Raw genomic sequence first — 22955 nt, 5'->3', positions numbered from 1 at the left:
GGAGTCTGGCCTTTGGGTTGAAGGCAATGGGGAACCAGGGGAGGATTCTAAGGTGGGGTGAGTGACACGATCCAAATTATGTTTTTCACTCTGTAGCACACAGTAAATGCTACCAGACCCTGTATGATCTGGGCCCCCCTTACCTCACTTCCTACTCTCTCCTCTGTCTACTCCACTGCAGCCACTCTGGCTTTCTGAGCTCCTGGGTAAGAGGCAAGGGAGGGCTCAGTCTTCCAGAAAGGGTGGCCTTCTACACACTGTGTCCATGTGGCTCCCCCACACTGAACCAGGGCCACTCACCATCTAGACCCTATCCAGATCACTGTCACCTCCAGCCCAGACGCCCCACTTGCCACCTCACGCCTTCCTCTGCCACAGTTACCCTTCTACGGCACAAGTTGTCCCTACTACTGAAGACCCAAAACAAATCCATGCTGCCACCCCCCCCCCCCCCACCCTGGGTCCCTGCCAGTTCATGTGACTTTGGCCTTGTTGGCCTGTCCAGGTGAGTTGTCATTCTAAACTTACCCAAAACAACTCGTTTTAGTGTTTTCTCTGTATCATCTCAGCAAATTCTACCACAGCCTTAGGAAGCAGTGCTCTTTTTATTACTCACTTGACTGTGGAAGAAACTGAGGCTCAGAGAGTTAACACACTGCCAAGACCATATGGCTAGTGAGAGGTACAGTCAGCCTTCAAACCCAAGGTCACCAAAGGCCATTCTTGCCACCACTCTGCTAGCCCATCTGCAGCCTCTCTCCACTGCCCATCCATCCCATAAGAATCACCACTTCCCACAGCCCCCAGCTGCATTATCACACACCTGTACCTTTGCACACATCATTCCTTCTGCTAGAAAAGTGCCCAGAGGACCCAGCCCTATCTCTGCCCTCTCCCACCAGGCAAAACTCTGCCATGCTTATGCTCACCAAGATGCACCATCAAGAGAGAAAAGCCAGTGGACGCGGCATGATATCATTAAAAAGGGAGTGGCTACCTATACATTCTCTCATGGACAATTGTTAACATGGTTCTCAGGAGAGGAGAACTGGGAGGCTAGGGGAAGACGGGGGAAACTTCTCAGTTTGTGTCTCTTTGTTCCTCTTGAACTGTGTGAATATCTTATCTATTCAAAAATGAATAGAATTAAAGTTCAGAAAAAGGCAATTTTTTAAAAGGCAAAATAAATTCCATAAGCTTAATAGGAAAATAAATATCACTGGTCCTTCTGGACTTAGCTTAGAACACCCTTGTCCAGGGTGGGCCACTGCACCTTCTTCCTCTTGTGTGACCCGGGAGGGCAGGGTGCTGGGGTGGGCTCAGCTCTGGGTCGTAGCAGCAGACCAGAGCTGGGCACAGGGAGAGTCTGGAAGGGAACAGACCTGCCAGCCACTTGAGAACTTGCTTAGGCCTCCTACTGAGGCACCAATGAGCCAAGGCCCCCATGCAAGAAGCCGAGGCAAACTAGAAGCCGAGGTCAAGGCTCTGCCCAGGGCTGAAAGTCTGGGAGAGACAGAGGAGCATCCAGTTAGAGACCCTGCCCAAGGCCAATGAGGCTTGCTGGCTGGCTACCAGGGGAAATCAAGATTCTCTGAGCCAACCCAGGTTCAAGAAGCCACAATCTTGGCTTCTACCTTTGAGATGCCTGTCCTCTGCCCCCTATTTTCCACAGCTGACTGCTGGAACCCTGCTCACCTCCACTTCCTCTGACTGCATCAGGAGATTGCACGGTGGTTGCAAGGCCTTGGGCCGGTGAGTGAACCAGTAGGCAAGGATGGCGGCCAGCGCGCCCATACTCATGAGGGTGGTGGCTGAAAGACTGTGGAAGAACTGGCCCAAGTCGCCCAGCTCGGACAGCCGCAGCATCCTCAGAATCTCTTGTGTCTGCATCTTCTCCAGAAGTAAGAGAATGAATTCTGCAGGAAACAAGAGGCGGGTGAGGGAGAAGGCCTGGGTGTATCCTCCCACCTGTCTTGGATCACAAGTGACACAATGATCTTGGCCAAATATACTGTGGGGCAGGCCCTGGGCTAGTGGGGTGTACAGTCTCCTGGTGCAGCACAGTATATCCCAGAAGCTGGATGCCTGGAAGGCGACAGGCCGGAACACTTAGCAGTCACACCTGATAGTCAGTCATCCAGCCAGTTTTCCTGAGAACCATATGCTCAGGCCCTGGGCCACGGGTGATTGCTGCTTCCATATCTTCCAGGGGTTCTAACAGCTCTGGAGTCAATACTTCCTGAGCTTGAGGGCCCAGGTGCTCTGCCTCTGCTGTGTGGCCACAGTGTTTTGCTTATCTTTGCTCCTGGGGTGTGGAGAGGGTAGATGGCTGTGAGTACGCCTGGTATAGTGCCCAGATTGAAGGGGTACAGAGTCCTTCCACTCCATCTCAAAGCTCCTAGCCCCAGGCCCTGACCTGAGGAAGACGGAGAAGACAAGGGCCAGAGCCCACAGACCAGCCCTGACACCTACCTGCCACGGGTCCTATGGGTGACACAAAACAGGATCTACCCAGGCCCATGCCCTGGCCCACCATGGACTCCCCTTGAAGAAAAGTTGGAGCCAAGGACCTACCAGGACTAGAGGTGATGCTAGCACCCAGCATCATGAGAAGCTGGGGTGGGGCCCAGACACTGCTCTGCTAGCCCCAGACTGCTGACCATTGTGCACTGGGGCTCTGTACTACCTTAGACCAAGCACCAGGAGGCACAGCTGTCCCCACCTGTGCTGTCCTCCCTGGGATCCCATCAGCTAATGTCCAGAGGAAAAAGAAGGTGACAGAGAGGTGCAGTTGCATGACATCTACAGGTCTACCAGCGCTGTGAGGCCTACCAGGGGCCAGGGGTGGGGGGTGAAAGGGAGGGAGGAGGTGGCTCCAGGCTGTCATGCACCATCCACAGGCACCCTCCACACTGTCCCTTGACCTTTGGAAGCATGGCTGTGGTTTCCCTTCTTGGGAAACAATGAGAAACCCAGCAGCCACTCTGCAGCCATGGAATACGAGCCAAACAGCAATTGCTTGACCCACGAGGGAGCAGAGATCTGCTGAACACCAATAAATGGTATTTGTGCTAAATGGTAACATCACCACACCAGAGATGAAGTCACTGATGTGCAAAGTCATTGCAGAGAAAGTGAGTAAAGCTCCTCGGTTCAAATCCCTCCTCCTTCACTTACAAGCTATGCAAGGTTGAGCATATTTCACCTCTCTGGACCTCCACTTCCCCTTCTTTAAAATAGGGTAGGATCACTCAGGCATGTCAAGTTTCTTATACTGTATCTGGCATAGTTACAGGCATGCTGGGACTAAAAAGATGGCTAAGGGGGTGCCTGTCAGACCAAGGAGGCTGCTCAGCCAGGCTGGTCCAAACACTGGGCAGAGGTGGCTGGGCCCAGACACTGTGGCCCCACAGGAGTTTATGCTCTACTGATGATACAGCAGGCTACCTGAATCCTGGGTGCCCAGAGGCTTGGTGCTCCTAGAGAGCAGAGAAAGTGAGCCCCTAGCCAGCCAGAGCATCTCTCTGAATTCCTGAGCAGAAATCCAGTTTTACCAGCAGCCTCCTTGAGCTAGATCAGTTCTGAGAAATGAACCGCTCCTGGCATATGATTAAATCAAGGTTCTTCATCAACAAAGCAGAGGCTCAGCTATGGACCACAGTGAATTCATCAAGGCAAACTGCTCAGCAGAGGGTCTTGGCCAGTTGGCCACCTTGCTTCCTTGGGACATTTACTTCCTTAAGATGAGATGAAGAGACCAAGTCACAGCCAGGCCCATCAGGTAAATGACTTACTCTACAGTGGATAATCCAGATATCCCACAAGCACTCGGGTTGGACCCTGAGCTGACTGACGTTTTATCTAGTGAGCGAAACTAACTCAATGGGCTGGGAAGCCAAGCCCCAAGAAGTCCCTGCCAAACCCCTAAAAGCTCAGCTATATGGTCCCAAAAGTTTTAGAGAAAATCCTGGAACCTCTCTATCACTAGTCCCTGGTCCTTGGCAGTTGCTCTCGGCTCTAAGCTATAGCTGAACATGGGCATTTATGGCATCTGCTGCAATGCTGGGGTTTTCACAGAGTACAGCCCAGAATGACCAAAGCCATCCATCCACCCATTGTCCATACACTCTTTCACCTACCCACTCACCACCCATCCACCCACTCACTCATCAATCTACCCACCCACCCATCTACCCATTCATCCACTCATCTACCCATCCCCCCATTCATCCACTCATCTACCCATCTACTCATTCACCCACCCATTCACCCATTCATCCACTCACCTATCCACCCATCCATCTTCCTACCTACCTCCCATCCACTTATTGACCTACCCACTTACCTACCCACTCACCACCCATCCACTCTCCCACCCATGAATTCACCTAGAGGTCTGCACTCTCATCTAGCTCAGTGTTAGGCACTGGGTTAAGCCAGATGTGGGCCTGCTTTCAGTCCCCTGGGGAAGATACATGAGGAAGCGGGTAGTACTGTGCAGTGTGATTTGGGCTGTGATCAGGCATGAGGAGCCAGAGGAGGTGCCCAATTCAGGTGTGGGGACTCACGGCAGACTTTTGGCAGAGACGGAAGGATCAAAAGAGAAGGGTGTCCTAAGCAGAGGGAAGCAAATATACAAAGGCTGGAGTTGAGAGAGTTCATTGAATACTCATCAATTTTCTATTCAGGAAAAAGTCCTGAACACATGAGATCTTATACAAGGGTCAGTGCCACAAGTCTGAAGGTGGTCTCCCAGATGTACTGAACTTTCAGAAGTCACCAAAGTGTCACAGTCCCCAGGAGAGGGAAGAACAGAACTTGTTTAAACTTCCTGAATTCCTAGGGCTTGGAAAGCCTTTGCCTACACACTGCACTGTTGGATCCTCACAATAGCTCCCTGGACTTATTATAAAGTGGGGAACACAGAGACTCCACTGAAGAAATTACCTACCATTTACAGGTACACAGTCAGCGAGTGAGGGAGCCAGGACTCAAGCCCCAGATAACAGCCTCCCAAACCACTGCCTTGCATTGTACTGCCACCCCACCCCTGCCAACACTGCACCATCCATACCCACAACCCATGCTCTCCTTTGCAGTAGTGCTGAACCAACAAAAACCCAGCTCCAGTTCTGCTCAGAAGAGCCCAGGCCCAGGTTGTAGGAGGTAGGGGCCGCACTGGGCCATCAGAGCCTGTAAGTAGGACCAAGACGATCAGGCCAGTCACTGTTCTTAGGCATGCACACTCTGTGGGTGGGCTCCCTCCTGGCCTCACATCAAGAACTTGCTGTCTTCTCAAGGCTGGATCCTTCTCACCTCAGCCCACTCACCTGGGGTGATGGCAGGTGATGGAAAGGGCTTGGCCAGTCACTCTTCCCCAGGCTCTTACTTAGTGCCCACCACTAAGGAGATCTCCTAGTGGCGGCAGCTCCTCTACCCTGGGGCTGGCCCCTACCCCTCTTTGGCTGGGCAGAGATCAGAGGGTGTCATTCTTCCGGGCTCACTGGTCTTCTCAGACAGTCAGGACTGCTTGCATTTACCCTGAGATTCCCTTCAGACCTGGGAGCTATTGTAGGGCAGAGCTGAAAATTCAGGTCCTCTGAGGACATGGGCCTCAGAGCCAGCCTGAGCCACCAAGCTGTTGGCAAGGGGTAGGGCAAATCTAGGCCTGGGAGTCTGGTCTCATCTCATTATATCACAGGGCCTTTGCTTCCTCTGACCTCCACACCCTTTCTGTCCACCTGGGTTGGGGCTTGGTGGTCCCTGGGGTCCAGCCATGGCTGCCTCCTTCCATGCCCAGGAGGGGATCCTGGTTGCAGCAGCCTGGGGCACGGGTTGGGGGGGGCACCCAAGGGACCCTCAGTGGTGCTGGTGTTGCCAAGTGAGCGGCTGTGTTTGTAAATATTTACCTGGCAGGAGGACCCAGCCCTAGGTAGGAACTAGCCTCCTCGTCTACAACACAGACCAGTCCAAAAACCAAGTGGTGTCAACAGGCTGGGGGGACCTAGGACTCCCCCATTCACCATGTCCTCTGTTGACTCAGGGCACATGGAAGGTGGATGGTGAAGTCATAGCTCTCAAAATCCAGGGAGGGAGGGAATGGGAAGAAGGGAGCCCTGGCAGAAAGCATGGTATCTCCAAGGTGTCAGAGTGACGGAGGCAAAGCCCCACTCAGAGCACCTCCCTGTGGAGATGGCCCTGGGGCCCACGGCTGGGCTTCAAGAACCCTCTGCTGGTCTAGCCTACTAAGCCCAACACTCCAGACCTTCACAATCTAGCTCAATGGCTCCATCAGCACTACCTCCTAAACCTCTCAAACTGACCATTCTCTCCACCTTCATAGCCCCTGCCTGGTGCAGCCACCACTGAGCGCAGTCCAAACTCCCACACCAGCCTCCTCACCCGTCTCCTGGCTCTGATCAGTGCTTACACCGATCCCAAAGTTACTTCCCTGATACACAGATGTGATCCTATGATGCCACTGCTCAAAAACCTCATCTGGCTCCCCACTGCAATAGGACAAAAGTCTAAACTCCTCACGCTGGCACTGAGGCCCTCTATGATCCTCAGATTCTTCCCTTCGCTTAGAATCACCACAACTTCACCTCTGTGTCAGCCTACAGTGGAGAGGGGTATTGTGACGCGGCCCAGGGTCTCTGCAAACCTCTGAGGCCTTCAGAAAGGGTGGGGAAGCACAAGGCAAGCCACCAGATCATCAAAGAACCTGCCCAACTCCCCATGACTAGCCGGGGGAATCACCATCTCTCCCAGGGCGTAGGGTCCCCATCAAATGAGCTAGGGAAAGGGCCCCAACGGAGTTCTGGTGCTGGACTGACCTGGGTCCAAATCCTGACTCAGACTCTTGATAGCTGTATGACTTTGGACAAGTCATTTCACCCTCTGGGCCTCATCGCAAACACACTATGGACAGAGAGTGCGGTACCAGGCACACAGAAAGGGAAACACTAAGTAGATAGTAGTTAGCTGAAGGGGTCCCTCCATCCCTTTGCCAGCCATCAGGGCACAAAAACAACTTGCAGAAGCACTTGCATTCACACCCTACCTTTTCAGCGGGCTCCTGGGGAGGCGGCTCAGCTGGTCCCACTAGTACCAGCCTCCATTTATAAAGGACGTGTCGGGCCCAGGGGGAGAGCTTACCACATCTTGATCAAAGCACAAAAGTGGCGAAGGCCCTGCCCCAAGTCTGCCCTCCTGGGAATGGCTGACAGCAATGGCTGCCTGCTCTGAGAAGCTGGGTGGTATTGGAGGCATTAGCAGTGGTGGCAGAGGCTCCCTGGCAGCCGTGGGAGCAGATCTGGCAGGGCCTGGGGCAGAGAGCAGGTCTATGAGAAGATTCTGGTTCCTCAAGGGCCCCTCTGCCCCCCCGGCCCTTCATCTGCACACTGGGCGGCGCTAGCTCAGATCAACTCAGAGCCAAGCAACCCAGCCTTAACCCCCACTCTGCCAGGTTGCAGGAGCCTCAATTCACACCCCTCTGCATGCTACCTACCCCCTTCAGTCCTGGAGTCTGCCAAATGGGTTGCTTAGGACAAAGCCTGTTTACACATCCATCTGTGACACCGACTAGGGGCAGGGCCTGAGCCACGGGCTGGGGACCTGCAGCCAGCAGGAGTGGCAAGGGTGGAAAGGAGTGGGAATGGGGGTGGGGATGCCAGGTCTCTGGTGCTGAAGAAGGCCTGCATCTTGTCTAGGAGACTCCACCGCGAGCCCCTCCCAGCGGCTTCTCCTCTCTCCACCCCCACAAGGTCACACCAGTCTACGTGGGGAGAGGAAGGAAACTGGGCACAGTCGCAGATAAAAAATCTGCTCAGAGACCCCAGGCAGCACAGCGGTCCTCCTAATACCCGCCTGGAGAGCTTTTCCTGGCTTGCTAGGGCGATGGCCATCCTGGAGCTGGAAATCCACACCTTGGCCTGCTGGAACCAAAACTAAGTTCTGAGCTCCCTGGGCATTTTTGGCAGACAGACAGGGACTCTCAGGGCGTCACTCCTGTAAGGTCTGTTTCCACAGAGTAAGGGATGGGGGTAGGATCCGGTATGGCCTATTCTCAAGCCTATTTCCATGGCCAGCGTGTGGCTACGCGCACACAGTAGGCACGTGATGGCCACTGCTAGAGAGGAAAAGGCAAGTCCAGGCTACAGGGCCCAGCTCACCCCCATCCTCTCCAGGCCCTACTCACAATGGGTTCTTCTGAGCCTTCCAGGACCAGCCACTGTTGTCCACCCAAATCCAGCTCACCTCCTCTGTATCAAGACCAACCCAGACCATCCCAGCATCCTGGTGCTCTGAGCTCCCACTTGAGAGCAGTTTGTACAACCTAGCAACTTTAGAGCCCATAGACCATGCAACCTCTTCCCTGGGGCTGAAGCAGTTTCTATTGCTCAACCCATGACCTGAGGAGAGCTTCCTGCACCGGCTGCCCTCACTGGGAACTAGGCCCCTGGACCCAGCCTCCCCCAATCACCTGGAGGAAGCTTTAAACGCACAAATGCCTGAGGACCCACCTTTGGCCCACAAAGCCCTTTCCCCTTCCTTCTTGGCAGGTCCCCATTCAGAGATGTCTTCAAATAAGACAAAAGCTTCCTTTAATGCTTCTCAGGGCTGCTTCTGGGATAGAAAATCCAGTGCCCACAACCAAAGTCCTGGCTGACAGAAAACTACACAGGATGCCAGGGCCATAGAGCCACAGCAATTCTGCACCAGGAAGTGTGTGACCCAGTTGCTCGGTTAAAAAAAAAAGCACGAATCTCACCATCACATCCTAACCTTGGCCCAGCATCCACCCTGTCCACACAGGACTCACACCAATCTAAGTTGTGAGAGGGGCTTTCCCTCCACCTTCCTCTTGGGTTTTAATTAGAGTCGCAGAACCACAAATGATTGGGGCAGAGCTGGGCTGAGAGCCTCCCCGAGCACCACTCACATTCCCCAGGAGAGATGGGCCCAGGATTCAGGGTTGCTGGGTTACAGGGTGGCTCACCCACAGATCCTCCCCGAGGAGCCTGATTATAGCTCTGAAGGCTCAATTAAGCCTCTGGAGTGTGGAAAGGCCCAACTGAGGTTGGCTGTATCTGACCATTGTGCAGGGCCACTGTCCCAGCTAGCTTGAACTCTCTGGGAACATGCCTCCTCATAGCAATTCACTCGCTGTGGGAAGCAGCCTCCACTGCCTCGTCCCATCCACACATCCTCATACTAGCACCACTCCAGAATCTCACTCACCCTAACACCGACCTGGTCAGGGACCATGAGCCCACATGAGCACAGCATTGGGAAGCCAGGCTCAAACACTTTCAGGAATGGAAAAATATAAATAGCCTTGAGAACAGTGTCTTTCATAAGCTCTGGGATAAACGTTACTACAAATCAGGCCCAACAAAATTCTCAGAGCAAAGATGAGCAACAGAGGCTGACAGTGGCAGCGCTCCCTTTGGTAATATTTTCAGGGTCCGATGACCAGGATTGATGGGTGTAGTCGAGTCTCGGCCTCATGGCCCTTCTTTCCACACCAAGCCCCTGGGGGACTATCGAGGGCCATGGCACCACACAAGCAGACCGAAACCCCCTGGCCAGGCCCCACTATGCAGACAGCCAAATCCTGGGCTGCAACGTGATCCTCTTTCCCACCAACTGGTCCACGTTAGGGCTGCCAGGGTCCTGGCCTCAGGAGCAGCGATCCGTTTCCACCACTGGGCCAGACGGATGACACACTGCAAGCTCTACAAGTAGAAGCTCAGTAAAGGGAACATGGCCTGCTCCGGGCAGGGCAGGCTCTCAGAGCTCAACTGCAGGTGGCCAAGCCGCAGGGTACAGGATGTGACCTCCTCCAGCTGGAGGGAAGCTCCTTAAAGTAGGGTGAGTCCTGTTCAGATATAGTTGGGGCCCTTGAGCTGGGGGAGCAAGGGAGGGCTTTGCTTGCTCACTTTTTCACTCAGGAGCATCTGGAAATGCCCTGTTTGAGAAGAAACACACACAAGACAAAACCTGAAGCCCATCCCCAGTCAGAGACGGGGAGCAAAGAGAGGATGAGGAGCAGGGTAGGAAGGAGAGTTCTGAGAAATGGACAGAGTGACAGAAGTGGGTTGTTCAGTCACAGGAAGAGCCTGTAAGATGTTGGGCTCCTGGGAAGGAGTCAGAGGCCTGGCTGCACTGAGAACAGGGGCAGGAAGCTGAGTCCGGGAGGGTGCCATTTAGCTGCAGAAGGAAAAAGGCTGTGGTTGGTGCTGTCTATGCGCCTCATGCCTTTGAAATCAGAGCCACAAGCTAATGGCACTCACCTGACCTAGTACCCTGGGCTTTCAGGATGCAAAAGTGCCCTAGGCAAGCTGTGCCCTTAGATCCCTGCCCAAGGGACAGCTGCTGCAGCCAGAAGCCAACAAGGGTCCTATACCCACCATCCCAGGTGTCATTGCTTTTTCATAGAATAGGCAATGAGCAGAGAAAAAGAGAGTTTTGCTTTTGGTTAAAGGTAAATTTTCTGCACATTTGATACAGCTTCATTTTCTGACTTCCTCAGGGGGAAGTTCCTCTCCTGAATGCCACAAGCAGAAACAAGTCTGAATCTCACTCAGTTCAGCGAACATTTGCTGGTGGATGAGGCTCTGCCACCTCTTGGTTCACCCCTCAGGAGGTCAGGGCCACGCAGTAGCTGCTGCCACGCCTCACTGCCCTCCGGCTGCCGGGTCCTGTTGTTGGCCAGTACGAACCCATGGCATCCACAGGGTTAATGTCAGCTCAAGCAGCCCAGCCCTCAGCTGGGCAGGGAGCACTGAGGACTCGGGCCTCCTTTTCCAGGCCAGGGTGAATGGAAGGAGAGGCAGGGGAGGGTCTGCTGCTGGCAGGCCTGCGTCTCTCTACTCTGGGCCCGTCACATGAAAGGGTTTGTATTCCTGCCACTGGCTCCGGCCCGTCCAGGCTGGGCTGTTCTCACCGGAAAACAAAAATCTCTTTCAGACCAAAGCAAAATGAGGCCCTGGCTGGCCTGCGAAGGCTGTTAGGCGTTGCTCCTGCTGACCCACCGAGAGCACCCATCACTTGGATTCTCACTGGCCCACAATTTACCAGAGGGAGCTGGAGGCTCTGTGACCTCTGAGGAAAGCACACCATCAGGACAGGGCAGTGGGACCAGGAAATGGGATGGCCCCATTCGGACGCTCTGTTGGTTCTGTCCTTTTCAGAAATAAGGCTGGATGGGTCTGAGGTAGCAACCTTTATTTTTATATGAGGAAACTTGGGTAAGTCTCATGGTGTTGATGGTAAATGGGGAAAAGGAATTGGGAAAGAAAGTGTGATGTTAAACACAAGGCCTTGCAGTGCACAGAGAGGGCTCTAGGATGGAGGCCACATGTATCCTCCGCCTGCCACTCACAGTGCTGCTGCCACCAGTGCCCTTGCGACGTGGGTGGGGTTTGTGGTAACCCAGAGCCCTGTGTGTGCCATCACCAGCTTCTGGAACACTCCATCCTCAACAGAGACAGCACGACAAGGTCAGACTTCAATCTCATTCAGAAATGCTGCCTTGCTGACACCCTGGGTCACCAGGAGCTGTCCATTAACCACAATCTTGTTCCCAACAGAGTATGCTACTGACTCCGGTTAATAGGAGACACTGACACAGCAAGACCATTTAGTCTGAGAGGCAGTCTAGGACAAAACCACTTAAGAAGGAATTCTGAACCAACAGGAGGGTCGGTGGACACACCACAGACCTGCAATCCAGGGGAAACGGGCCTCGTCAGCCTCTCCGCCCAAAAAAGTGCCCATCTCTGATGACCAGCCAGTTGCTCCTCTCCTCAGATCTTCCTATTATTAGTTGGGGCCACGCTGTGTGCAGAGAGTTCATGCCCCAGGCAGGAGGAGAAAGGACACTTCAGATAGAAAGGGGGCTTCACAGGTCACAGGCTTGGAGACAGCCTGCAGACAGGGAGGGGGCTGAGGATAGGTGAGTCGAAGGTGTCCTCTGAGAACCACATCCAACCTGCTGGAAGGTACTAAAGTTCACCATTAATACTACAGTTCTCCAGCCACTAAACAGGGTCCTTGGGTCTAGGTGGCTTCATGCAGGCCAAGTTCTAGGGGCCAGAGCACTGCCCTTTCCAAAGTGAAGGGGTCACTGCAGGCCTGGATGGGTCCCAGCTGAGGGCCCTTTGTCTGTGCTGATGACTGTCTACCTCTCTTTGGACTCTAGGGCCCCGCCATCCCACCCTCTAGCCACCTCCCTGTCGAATCTCACTGGCTGGCCCACATCCAATCTTGCTGCTCTCTCTGTCCAAGCTCTGACTGCTTTCTCACCCCCATCTCTGTCAGTGCTGTGTAGCCTCTCGCTGCCTGGCTGTTCTATCTCTGGTTGACTTCACTGTCCCTCCCAGTGCCCTTCTGCCTACTTGGCAGGATCTGCCAAGGATTGTTTATTGCCACGGCTGGGACAGGGGTTGGTGGTCAGGAGGAGCCCCACAGGGGAATCTTAGACCCAACAATGGAGGCAAAAACAGGACTTTGTCACAGGACCAAATGCTGCTGGGCCCCACCTCCAGGCTGCAGGATCCTGGGAGTGGGCCAGGCTGCAGGGTCCTGGGAGTAAGGCAGGGTTCCTGGCAGGGTTCGTTAGTGGGATCTGTCCCAGAGCTGCTCATTCAACCTGTGCTCTCTTCATTCCTCCAATAGCCATCAATTACTAGGTCTGTTCCTGGCCCAACAGGTCCCAACCCAGATTTGCTTATCCCAGGATCTGAAACTGAGATGCTGATTGTTCCCTCACTGGCACCATCCTGGCCTGGCTTCCTGCTCTAAAGCCCCAGGAGATAGCTATCTCAGAGTGCATGCCTGAATGGGCAGATGGCAAACTGGAAGCCAGCCACCCCCAACTCTCCATAGACACCCCTAGCAAAATACTTGGAGTAGCCATTGCTAAAATAAAGGTGTCTCCAGGAAGAGCAGGTAAATAGACACAGGAAGGACTTCTTGGAATTTAAAATCCTTCAGGCTCTGAGGTTACAGATTGGGTCTCAAAATACCTAGCTCAGCTTGGCTCCGAATTTGTCCCAGCCCACTTCCCATCTTCCCCCTTCCGCCTGTCACAGACCCCAAGCCTCACATGAATCAGAAGCCACACAAAGGAACTAGGTCTGGGAATGACCACACGGACCATGGGCTCTGAGAGTAGCTGGGAGATGATGGTGACCACCCCTGTGCATGTTGAAGTAACTCCCAGGGCCCAAAGTAGCATCTCACCCACAGTACTCCCATCCTGGGCCCAAGGGGCGGTTAGGGGGGGGCTCTGGCCAGGCCAAGGCAGGGAGTAGAGTCATCTCACCAGACCATCCAGTGAGCTGTAGACCTGACTGGAGCCTCCTTTCAGCTCTGCTTAGCCAGAGCTCCCAGTCTACGGGGAGACTGGAAACTTGGAGCTCTAAGGAAACAATAGGATCTTGTCCTCAGAGACACTATGAATGATGAAACCAGTCACCCTGCAGCTGCAGGTTCCATCATTCATTCAGTCATCAAACAGCTCCTCCTCTGTTCTGGGTTCTAAGCACTAAAAGTTGTCCAGTGAAGGCTGACCTGCCAGGAGTTCACACCTGCTTTCCCCTACTGCTTCTAGCATACAGGCATCGGCACCCATCTGGCATAGAGCCTGGCCCTTAGGAGGAGCACACTCAAGGTTTGTTGTTTGTTAATCGACTTGTGGTGAGAAAACAGCTTAAAAAATACACCATCCTATCCTATATAATCCTATATAATAAAAGCATAATATGTAAATTGACCTAACAGCAGAACAACTAGTTGCTATGACATGCACTGACCACCAGGGGGCAGATGCTCAATGCAGGAGCTGCCCCCTGGTGGTCAGTGCATTCACACAGGGGGAGCACCGCTCAGCCAGAAGCCAGGCTCATGGCTGGTGAGTGCAGCGGTGGTCGGTGGGAGCCTCTCCTGCCTCTGCTGCAGGCGGGAGGTAAGGAGTGAGGGGTCCCAGACTTCGAGAGCCCCAGACTGCGAGAGGGATGTCTGATTGCTGGCTTAGACCTGATTCCACCAGGGATTGAGCCTAAGCCAGCAGGGGGATATCCCCCAAGGGGTCCCGGACTGTGACAGGGTACAGGCCGGGCTGAGGGACCACCCTCCTCCCGTGCACGAATCTCGTGCACCAGGCCTTTGGTTATTAAAATAAGCTATTCTCAGGGAACTTCTCATATTAGTCATGTATGCAATTATGCTGATGCACACCGTGTGCCCGGCCCTCATTTGGGGCATAGAGAGGAGATACCTTGGCCCTGCCCTCAAGAAGCTCAAAGGGCTGGTGAAGGAGGCCAAAGGCTGTAGTTCAGTGGGACATGTGCGACCAGGGATGCATATGGCTCATGGGGTGCAGGGACAGTGTCATCTTCGCCGTCCACGTGCCCAGTTTGGGCTGTATGTCCTTAATGCAGTCACTACACAGAATTTAAGTCCATGCTGCCTGGCCTAGCATTCTAGGGCCTGTAGAAACCAGCCCTGGTGACCTCCCTGAGTATGACCCTCATTCCTATTGCCAATCTTTCCTCACAAGGGTCGGTCTGCCTGGAATGCCTTTTCTTCCCTTTCCTTTCTGGGCAGCCTATACCCCCTTTCAAGAAAACCTGATTCACGTTGCTATAACTTTAGCTAACACTAATGAGTCCTTTCCTGTATGCCAGCCACTGCTCTTGTCACTTCACACCTGTCCTCTCTTAAACCTTTCCCTGTCCAAGGACTGCTCCCTTGCCTGTGCCCACTGACAAGCCTGCTGAAGGGGCTCAGATGCTGTCTGATCATACCTGGTGGCCCCTCCCTGGACTGGGAGTGTGACAGTGGGGCCTGGCTCACAGCTCTTAGGAGCTGCTTCACCAGTGAAACTCCCTGTATCTCAGTGCCTCATCTATTAAATGGGGATAACATTTAAAATTGCAGTGTTGTGGGGAGGATGAAAGGAAAGGTTGGGGGATTGTAGAACGCAGTGCGTGACACATGGTAGGTGCTCAGGGAAACAGCAGTCAAGTCAGCATGTCTGCAACAACACTTCTCCCATAAAAAACTCCCCCCAACCATAGTACTTTATTCAGCAAACATCTGAGTGCCTGCCACGTGCCAGGCACTGGCTAGTTACACAGTGCAGCTTCTAGCATACAAACACCTATAACTTTTGCCACTTTTTGCAAATATGCCAGAGCTTCATGCTCACTTATCCTGCTTGCTGTGTGTATGGGTCAGTCCTGGGTCCCAACTGCGGCTGAGCCAAATTCAGCCTTCTGAAGGTCAACCTCTGAGCCCTTATCACAAGAACAGAAAACTATCCAGAGAGCAGAAATGGCCTGCTCTGCTGCCCCCTGGTGTCAGTGAGCTCTCACTGGAACCACCCCTGTATCCTACCACAGGCTGGGTAGGATGAGAAGGAGCTGAGGTCAGAATTCTCCCACATGGTGGTATACCTACCACATGCAAATCCAGGCTTTCTTTTGTGAGGTTTGTTCTCAGTTGCTCTGCTTGGAGTTCTACCACCTATCGAGGTCCTAGCTGCCTTCTTGGGCCTTCTGGCATGGCCCAGACCTCATACCATCCTCCACCCTTATGGGAGCGAGCTCAGGATTGGGGTGGGGAGAACTGATAGGGCTGAGCTGAGCCAGGCTGTGCAAGTCTGCACCTGCCCTGGACACCTACAGCCAGCTGGCTTCCACACCAGACTCTGTCACCAGGGCCACCCCCAGGGTCACAGCTGAGGCCTCCTACCTTACCTTTCCTGGAGCTCAGCCTCAAATGGGCCACCCTTGGGCCACATCTATTTTCATACACATCACCACAGCCTCCCGCTGCTCTCCCAGGCTGCACTCTCCCCTTGCTGGCTCAGCCTGGCCACTACAGCTTAATGGAGGGTTTCTCTGCTCCTAAATGAAAGCCTCTCCTCCAGAATCCCCCTTCCACCCAGACTCCACCCTCCACCTACAACCTAGGCTCCCCAGTCACGAGACCCTGAAGACCCATCCCCTACCATGGTTCTTACTCCACACCTCCGATGGCCTAATTTTCTCCACCTGGAGTTTGGCCTCCCTGCCTCTGACAAGCACCCTTCGATGCTGCAAAAGTCCACTCAGCTGTCACTGCTGGCTGGGCAGATGGTTGAGCAGACCCGGCCCTGTACAAGGGCATGGGGCTGCATCAGCCTAGGGAAAGGGGAGCCCTCTTAGAAATTCACCCACTTTACACAGTGGTGTCATATAGGCAGGCAGGAGTGTCCGTCCATTGCTCCCATAGTGACACACGGTAGGTGCTCAGGGAAACAGCAGTCAAGTCAGCATGTTTGCAACAACACTTCCCCCATAAAAAACTCACTGCACAGCTGAAACCGGTTTGGCTCAGTGGATAGAGCGTCGGCCTGCGGACTGAAAGGTCCCAGGTTCGATTCCGGTCAAGGGCATGTACCTTGGTTGCGGGCACGTCCCCAGTAGGAGGTGTGCAGGAGGCAGCTGATCAATGTTTCTCTCTCATCGATGTTTCTAACTCTCTATCCCTCTCCCTTCCACTCTGTAAAAAATCAATAAAATATATATTTAAAAAAAAAAACACAAAAAAAACCTCACTGCACAGAGACCAGGCACAGCATCTGACTCATGTTGGATCTATTTCATCTGTTTCCCTGTTTACTACTCAACACACAGGTGAAATGTGGGCTGGCTTCCTCAGTGGGAGCAGGACAGATGCAGCCCTTGCTCTCCAGGGCTCAGAGCACATGGTTTCCTCTCCCAGATAGTCCATTCCTCCTCTAGCGGCTCCCCCTACCCTTTGTGTCCATCATGCTCTCCCTGTGGCTCCTTAGAGGCAGTCTTGTCTCCCTGGGGCCAGATTGTGGCAAAAAAAGCACATAACCCTTCTAAAGGATGACATCACCTTGGGAGTCTCCTATTTCTGGCTGAGCCAAAGGATTGTGTGAGCTGCAAGGCAGAATATGTTCTCAGTTTTAGCTTAGGAATCCCCTCTGTCCCTAGAGAAAGGCTGAAGTCCCAAGCAAAGTGGACATGTGATCTGGGAATGCCCCAGTGTGCGTCTGGGTGTTCTATCCAATGAGTGCACTTGTCTCTTAGACCAGTGGTCGGCAAACCGCGGCTCGCAAGCCAAATGCGGTTCGCGAGCCGCGGTTTGCCGCTCTGTTGACGAATGAGTTTGCCGACCACTGTCATATACTATCCTTTACCTCTCTGCATACAATATGCCACAATTGCCTAATCCTCACAGCTTCCAACTACACGGTAACATTTAGTCTAGTCCAGTGGTCGGCAAACTCATTAGTCAACAGAGCGGCAAACCGCGGCTCGCGAGCCACATGTGAGCCGCGGTTTGCCGACCACTGTCTTAGACCAAGTGTGGTATCTTTGAGGAAATTCCTGTTTCCACTGAGAAGTTTGGCCCCTATGGAGGCAGCTGCCACTTGTGCCAAGAGTCGCCCTGCTTGACCACGCCATGGTCCTGTCCAGTCCCTCAGTGAGGCAGTTTCCCCATGCGGGGAGGCACCTGACCACGTTGGAAACGCTCGGAGACTATCACCCAGGCAGTAAATGGTGGCTGTTACTATCATCATCGTTTTTGATAACTCCTATTCCTTACCCCTGACCCAGCTCCAGCCCTGACCTTGCCTGGTGAATGAGCACATCAGGCCCAGAGTGGCCCTGCATGGACACTGGCAGACAGAAGGAGCTTAGGGAGAGAAGGGGATTAGAGAGGCCTCCCCAGCTCCCCAGCTCAGGGAGGTGTCCCTGTGGCCTGACTCAGGGCAGTGGGCAGTGGGTGGGAGGAACTTGGGCCACTAACGTTCTAGTTTCAGGCCAAACACTCAGCAATGATTGATCAGTTAAAACCTCAGATGGAACCCCAGTCTTCCAGATATTATCTGTGGAACACTGGACAAATCAATTAATCTCTGAACCTCAGTAAAAAGCAGAAAGCACCACCAACCCCCTATGATTTGCTATGAATATTAAATAACATGCAAAGTTTCAGGTAAGAATTCCAAAGAGTGGACTCCCCCGCTTCTTGGCTCAAAAGGAATCTTTTTACCTCCTCTGATGCCGCTGTTTAAATGTAAAAATAATAAACACTAAAATTCATAGAGCATTTGCTCTGGGCTAGCTCCGGTTTAAGACCAATTTGAGGTTCAAGCATTTCACATACATTATCAGGCTGAATCTGCACAGGAGGGTGATGGGGTGGGGGTGGGGGACCTTTAGTGATATAACAGAAGCCTCACAGAGGGGAGGGCTGGTGCAGGCCGCAGAACTGGTGGATAAATGGGCCTGTGGGGAGATCCCAGGTGTGTGTGGAGGAAAGGGGAGGAGTGCTGAGCAGGGATACAGAAGAGGTCCTCACAGCCTCCTGAGAGATTGCAGGGGTGAGGGTCTGACTCCTGTGAGGGGTGATGGGGACACAAGCCCTGGGCAAAACTGAGGAGCCAAGTGGACCCCGCTTTGCTGAAATCTTGTACTCTGACTGAAGGTGGGCAGAGAGGGGTAGTGAGGAGACTCCCTTACCGGGTTCAGGAAGCCCCAGGTCAGTCCTGGTTACGTTGCTGACCTGCTGCAGGACCTCTGGGACCAACACCCTCGGTTTCCGACCCTAGAGATGGACAAGGAGGCACTAAGTCTGTCCCTGGACTTGGCCTTGGGGGACGAGTGGGCTCAAGGCCTAGTCTGATGGTCCTCGCCATAAGGTGAGGGGACCGCGAGAACTGGAGGGATGTTGTCGTGGGGTCGCAGAGAGCAAGGCCCCTAATTTCTGCAGACCCACCCAGCTGCTTCCCAAACCCGCCCGGCGCCCGCCAGAATTTGGGGGGTGGTAACCTGGGAGGCCTGGGGGAGGGAGGGCGTGAAGGGACGCCTTGGCAGCTGGGGCTGGGGGTAAGGGACAAGGACAGGATAGGAACTTACCCGCGAACAGCCAGAGAGAGCCCCCCGAGACCAGGAAGAAGGTCAGCATGTCCGTCCGCGGGGCCGGCCTGGCCCGGCACAGCCTCCCTGGCCCACAGCCCCGCAGCTCCGCAGCTCCGCAGCCCAGCAGTCGCCGCGCCGCCGCCGGGTATTTTTAGCCCCCGCCCCTGCTCCACAGCGCCCCCTCCCCGCGCCGCCGCAGCCCAGTCAGCCGCAGCGGGAGGGCGCCGCGCGCTGCCCTGGGAGCCACCGGCCTGCCCGCAGCCCGCGGGGGTCTAGGGCGCCCCGAGCTCGCAGGCCAGCCGAACTGCCGAGGCCCCGGGCGGGCGGGGGTGGGCCGCAGCGCCGACTTGCTGTCTCCGCCCCGCCCCTGCCCCCAACGTCAGGGCCCGGCGTTCTGGGGAAACCGGCAGGAGGGGAGCGCATGGGCGACCAGTGCGGGAGCATGACGCCGCACCAACCCACCAACGCGCGAATCTTACCCCGCGCGAGCCTGGCTTTTATGGCTGGGCAGGATCGGGTGGCAGAGGGGTCGCGGTCACCTGTCCTAGGAAGCACACATGCCTGTGGGCCGGCCCGAATTTGCAGATACCAGGATCCTCTGGGTGTCAAGTCTGCAAGGCAGTGAGGAGAAAGGGGTTGAGGTTTCTATCGGCTCCAGCAAAGGGGCAGAGTCCTTACATCTCCCCTATGCGAAAATTAGATCTGAAGCCACCCAAGGTCAGAGGGGGTTCCATGTAGTCACAGGAAGCCACAGGGAATCACACCACAGGTGCCTCAGAGGACACAAGCAATCATGATCTTTATACACAATCATATGTACCTCACAGCTACAGTGAATGGCCACACAGTCACATCCTACCACAGACGGGCACACTGCTGGCTGAAGGGCTGGATACCTTCTGTTTCAGTGTCTGTGACTGAAAGGAGGAAGCCCAATTTTACATTTGGAATGAAATGTAAACATTCTGCTGGGCCCCGACCTACACCTGAATTTCAAGGTCACTCCTCCCTACACTCGTGCTTGTTCTCAAAACATGCATGTCCACTAGGCCTCCAGCACCAAGGACAGTGCTCAGGCGGCCCAACCCTTGCTCTATGTTACAGTCCTCGCAGCGCAGGCATCAACGGACTCAGGAAGAAGAGGCCAGGAGGCCAGAGAGTAAAGGTCAGGCAGCAGAGGGTGGAAGAGCCAGGGGTCCCTTCAGACCCACCAGAGACCACCTACCCCGTGTGTATGTGTGCTCACAGCTCAACAGCTGGGGCACGAATTTGTGTAGGGACCTGTGCCTGCAGTGCCAGTACATGGCATGTGTGCGCCCAGGGCTGTCTGTGTACACCTTGTAGGTGCAAGTATGCACATGTCTACTTATGAGACTCTTCCCGTAATTACAACAGGACCCTCCACCTTCTTCCCTGTCGCAGGATCTGGACTCCTGGGAAAGCTACTCCTGCTGGATCTCTAACAGTCTGGTCAAAATTTGGATAGAGTCCCTCATGTTCCAGGTTTGGCAGGGTTCTTCCAAGAGGGTGTCATGACTGTCAGAATGCCCCCTCCACACCCACTAGCAGCACATTAACTGAAGACCTGCTGGTGCTCAGGAGGAGACCCATGGGGAACCAGAAGACTGGGCAAAAAGAAGGTATCTCCGCATACTACATCAGAATAGAGAGGTGGGCAGACAATTTCTCCATAGGCCAGGATCCAGCAAAGCATTTCTTCACAGAACAGGGGACCCAGGAGCCAAGCAGCAAGGCCCAGGCCCAGGCCTCCTCTGCAGCACTCAGCCGTAGAACTGCTCCAGGCCCTTGCATGGCTCCTGGCAGCCTCCTCTCTAAAGTGATGTCATGGGACACATTTAGTCTGGCCTCCTGCAGAATGGTGCATCCAGTTACTCTTCCTCAGATGTCTCTGCTACTTGTAAATATTTTAATTCAAAAACCTGTGCTGGAGCTGTGACAGACTACAGCTTAATGGAGTATTTCTGTTTTCCTCTGACATTGGCTTGTCCCACTTGAAGGATGGGGACAGGGAAGTCCTGGGTCTGGCTGTGGGATCATGGCCAAGTATCTCTCCTCTCTAGGCCTGTTACCACCAGTGTAAGGGGACTTGTTCTTTCCTTTACTGGGCTCCTGAGGTCTCCTTCCTCTCTGTGGGTCTCCAGCTAAGGACCATCTGTTGGCCTGGGCAGTGGTGACTCTGAAGCCTCCAGAATGCATGAGTATGGCAGCCATGGAACCCAGCAGGAGGGAACCCAAGGCCCGGAGAAATGGAAGCTAGGCTCGAGGGTCCTTGAACTTCTTAGAAAGGTCAGCCACAGTGTGGCATCTCTTTCACACCTATATCCTCCCAGATCAGCACTTCTGAGAGGGTGGGAAGGCTGATCCTGACCATGTTTTCAGCCCTAGCACAGGGTGTGGCCCAGAGAATTTGGAGAACATTATTCCATTCAACAGAGCTGTAGACTGTAGTCCAGAGAGAAGAGCATCTGCCTCAGGTCACCAGCAGTTCTGGCCTCCAGACTCCCATTCATTCATTCATTCATTCATTCATTCACTCACTCATGCACCTGAAGGGGTTCAGAACAGACTTCCTCAAGAGTGCTGCTTAGACCGGGCCAGGTGGCTCTGTCAGTTGAAGCGTTATCCTGTACACCAAAAAGCTGCAGATTCAATCCTGGTCAGGGCATATACCTATGTTGTGGGTTCGTTCCCTGGTCAGGGAGGCAATGATCAACGTTTCTCTCTCACATCAGTGTTTTTTCCTCTCTCTCTGTCCTTCCTCTCTCCAAAAAATAAATAAGTAAGTAAATAAATACAAGATGTGCCACTATGGCATGTAAGTTTTTTTGAGCTGAAGCCATTGGAGACCCTGCAGGCTCACGAGAAACTTACCTCTCCCTTAAAGAATTTAAATTAAGGGCCTTGCCCATGATAAAAGTTATCACCAGAAGTACTTCTTGTGACCTATTTTATGGCAGGGAAAACTTCTAATGACTGACCATCTGCTCTTCATATCATTCTGCAATGACCTTCTTCCCCTCTGAAACCCCAGGGCACCTGACCTCCTCCTTAGCTCAGAATGTCACATATATCTCATTTTAACTTCCTGTTCCTGAACCTGTCACGTATGTGGGGTCCCAATGAAATTTGGTCATTTTTTCTTATTAATCTGTTTTTATATTGTTTTAATGATTAGACCAGCTGGAAGAACCTAGAGGGATAGGAATAAGTTCCTTCCTTCCCCAAACACTCATTAAACTAATGCTAGGATGTGGGGAGACAAAAAGAAAGCAGAAGTAACAGCAACCCAGGGTGTTGAAGGTGATGACACACATCTGATCCAAGCCTAACCCAAAGAAGACCTCCTGGAGGAAGGAATATTCAAGTGGGCCAAGGACACCACTCCCAGTCCTGGCTCTGATTCTGTTATGCTGTGCAACCCTGGGCAAGCCCTTGCCTCTCTCTATGTTCACTGGTACAAGTTAGGGCTGATCTAGAGGCTTCTGGGTGTAAGGACTAACTTGCCATGACTCTGCTGCCTCTTTTTCACCACAAGTGACCACCTTATGGTTGATGAGACCCAGTATTCAGTCTGCTAGTGGCCCCAAGAGCCAGCCAAGGATGGCCTCAGCCACTCTGGGCTCAGGTCTCCTGCAGTTAGGACACCTGGACCATGCTTCTCTAACAGTGGTGGACCCTCTGTTATTTGAACTTGCCAACATTTTTTAACCCTCTCCTATATTTTGATAGTTTCCCACATTGTAAGTACCTTCTTCCCAAGGTAAAACCCAGAAAACTCTCTCTTCCAGCCTCCCTTGAAGGAAGGGGTGGATAAGTGACTTAGACAGTACCAATGAGACAAAGCCCCATGAGCCTTTGATTCCAAAGTCAGCAATGAACAGAAGAAAGTCCTGCAAGTGGTCTCCATCTTGCTGGCACAAGGCTGGTAGCAGAAGCTATGAATAGTGGATGGTTTGGGGAGTTGTTCCTGGAAACCAAGAT

The 22955-nt window shown here is 53.5% G+C and overlaps 1 protein-coding gene across 10 annotated transcripts in view; it reads right to left on the bottom strand.

The window, feature by feature from the left end:
• ACSL6 (acyl-CoA synthetase long chain family member 6) overlaps positions 1 to 19137 on the bottom strand; it is a 55580-nt gene extending 36443 nt beyond the window's left edge. For 2 of the 10 annotated variants that reach the window (XM_080672885.1, XM_080672887.1), the window contains exons 1-3: positions 18951 to 19088; positions 18555 to 18639; positions 1696 to 1916 (exon numbers count right to left, since the gene is read on the bottom strand). In XM_080672885.1, coding sequence (XP_080529011.1) covers positions 1696 to 1890 — 195 coding nt within the window. In that variant the 5' untranslated portion in view covers positions 1891 to 1916; positions 18555 to 18639; positions 18951 to 19088. Of the gene's footprint in view, positions 1 to 1695; positions 1917 to 7063; positions 7413 to 18554; positions 18640 to 18950 lie in introns of those variants that run through there. The other 8 variants (XM_080672880.1, XM_080672882.1, XM_080672883.1 and 5 more) reach the window with 7 other exon arrangements.
• Positions 19138 to 22955: the final 3818 nt, after the last annotated feature.

Source organism: Plecotus auritus (assembly GCF_963455305.1).
Source record: "Plecotus auritus genome assembly, chromosome: 6".
Lineage (NCBI taxonomy): Eukaryota > Metazoa > Chordata > Mammalia > Chiroptera > Vespertilionidae > Plecotus > Plecotus auritus.
This window is presented reverse-complemented; position numbering and strand designations above follow the sequence as displayed.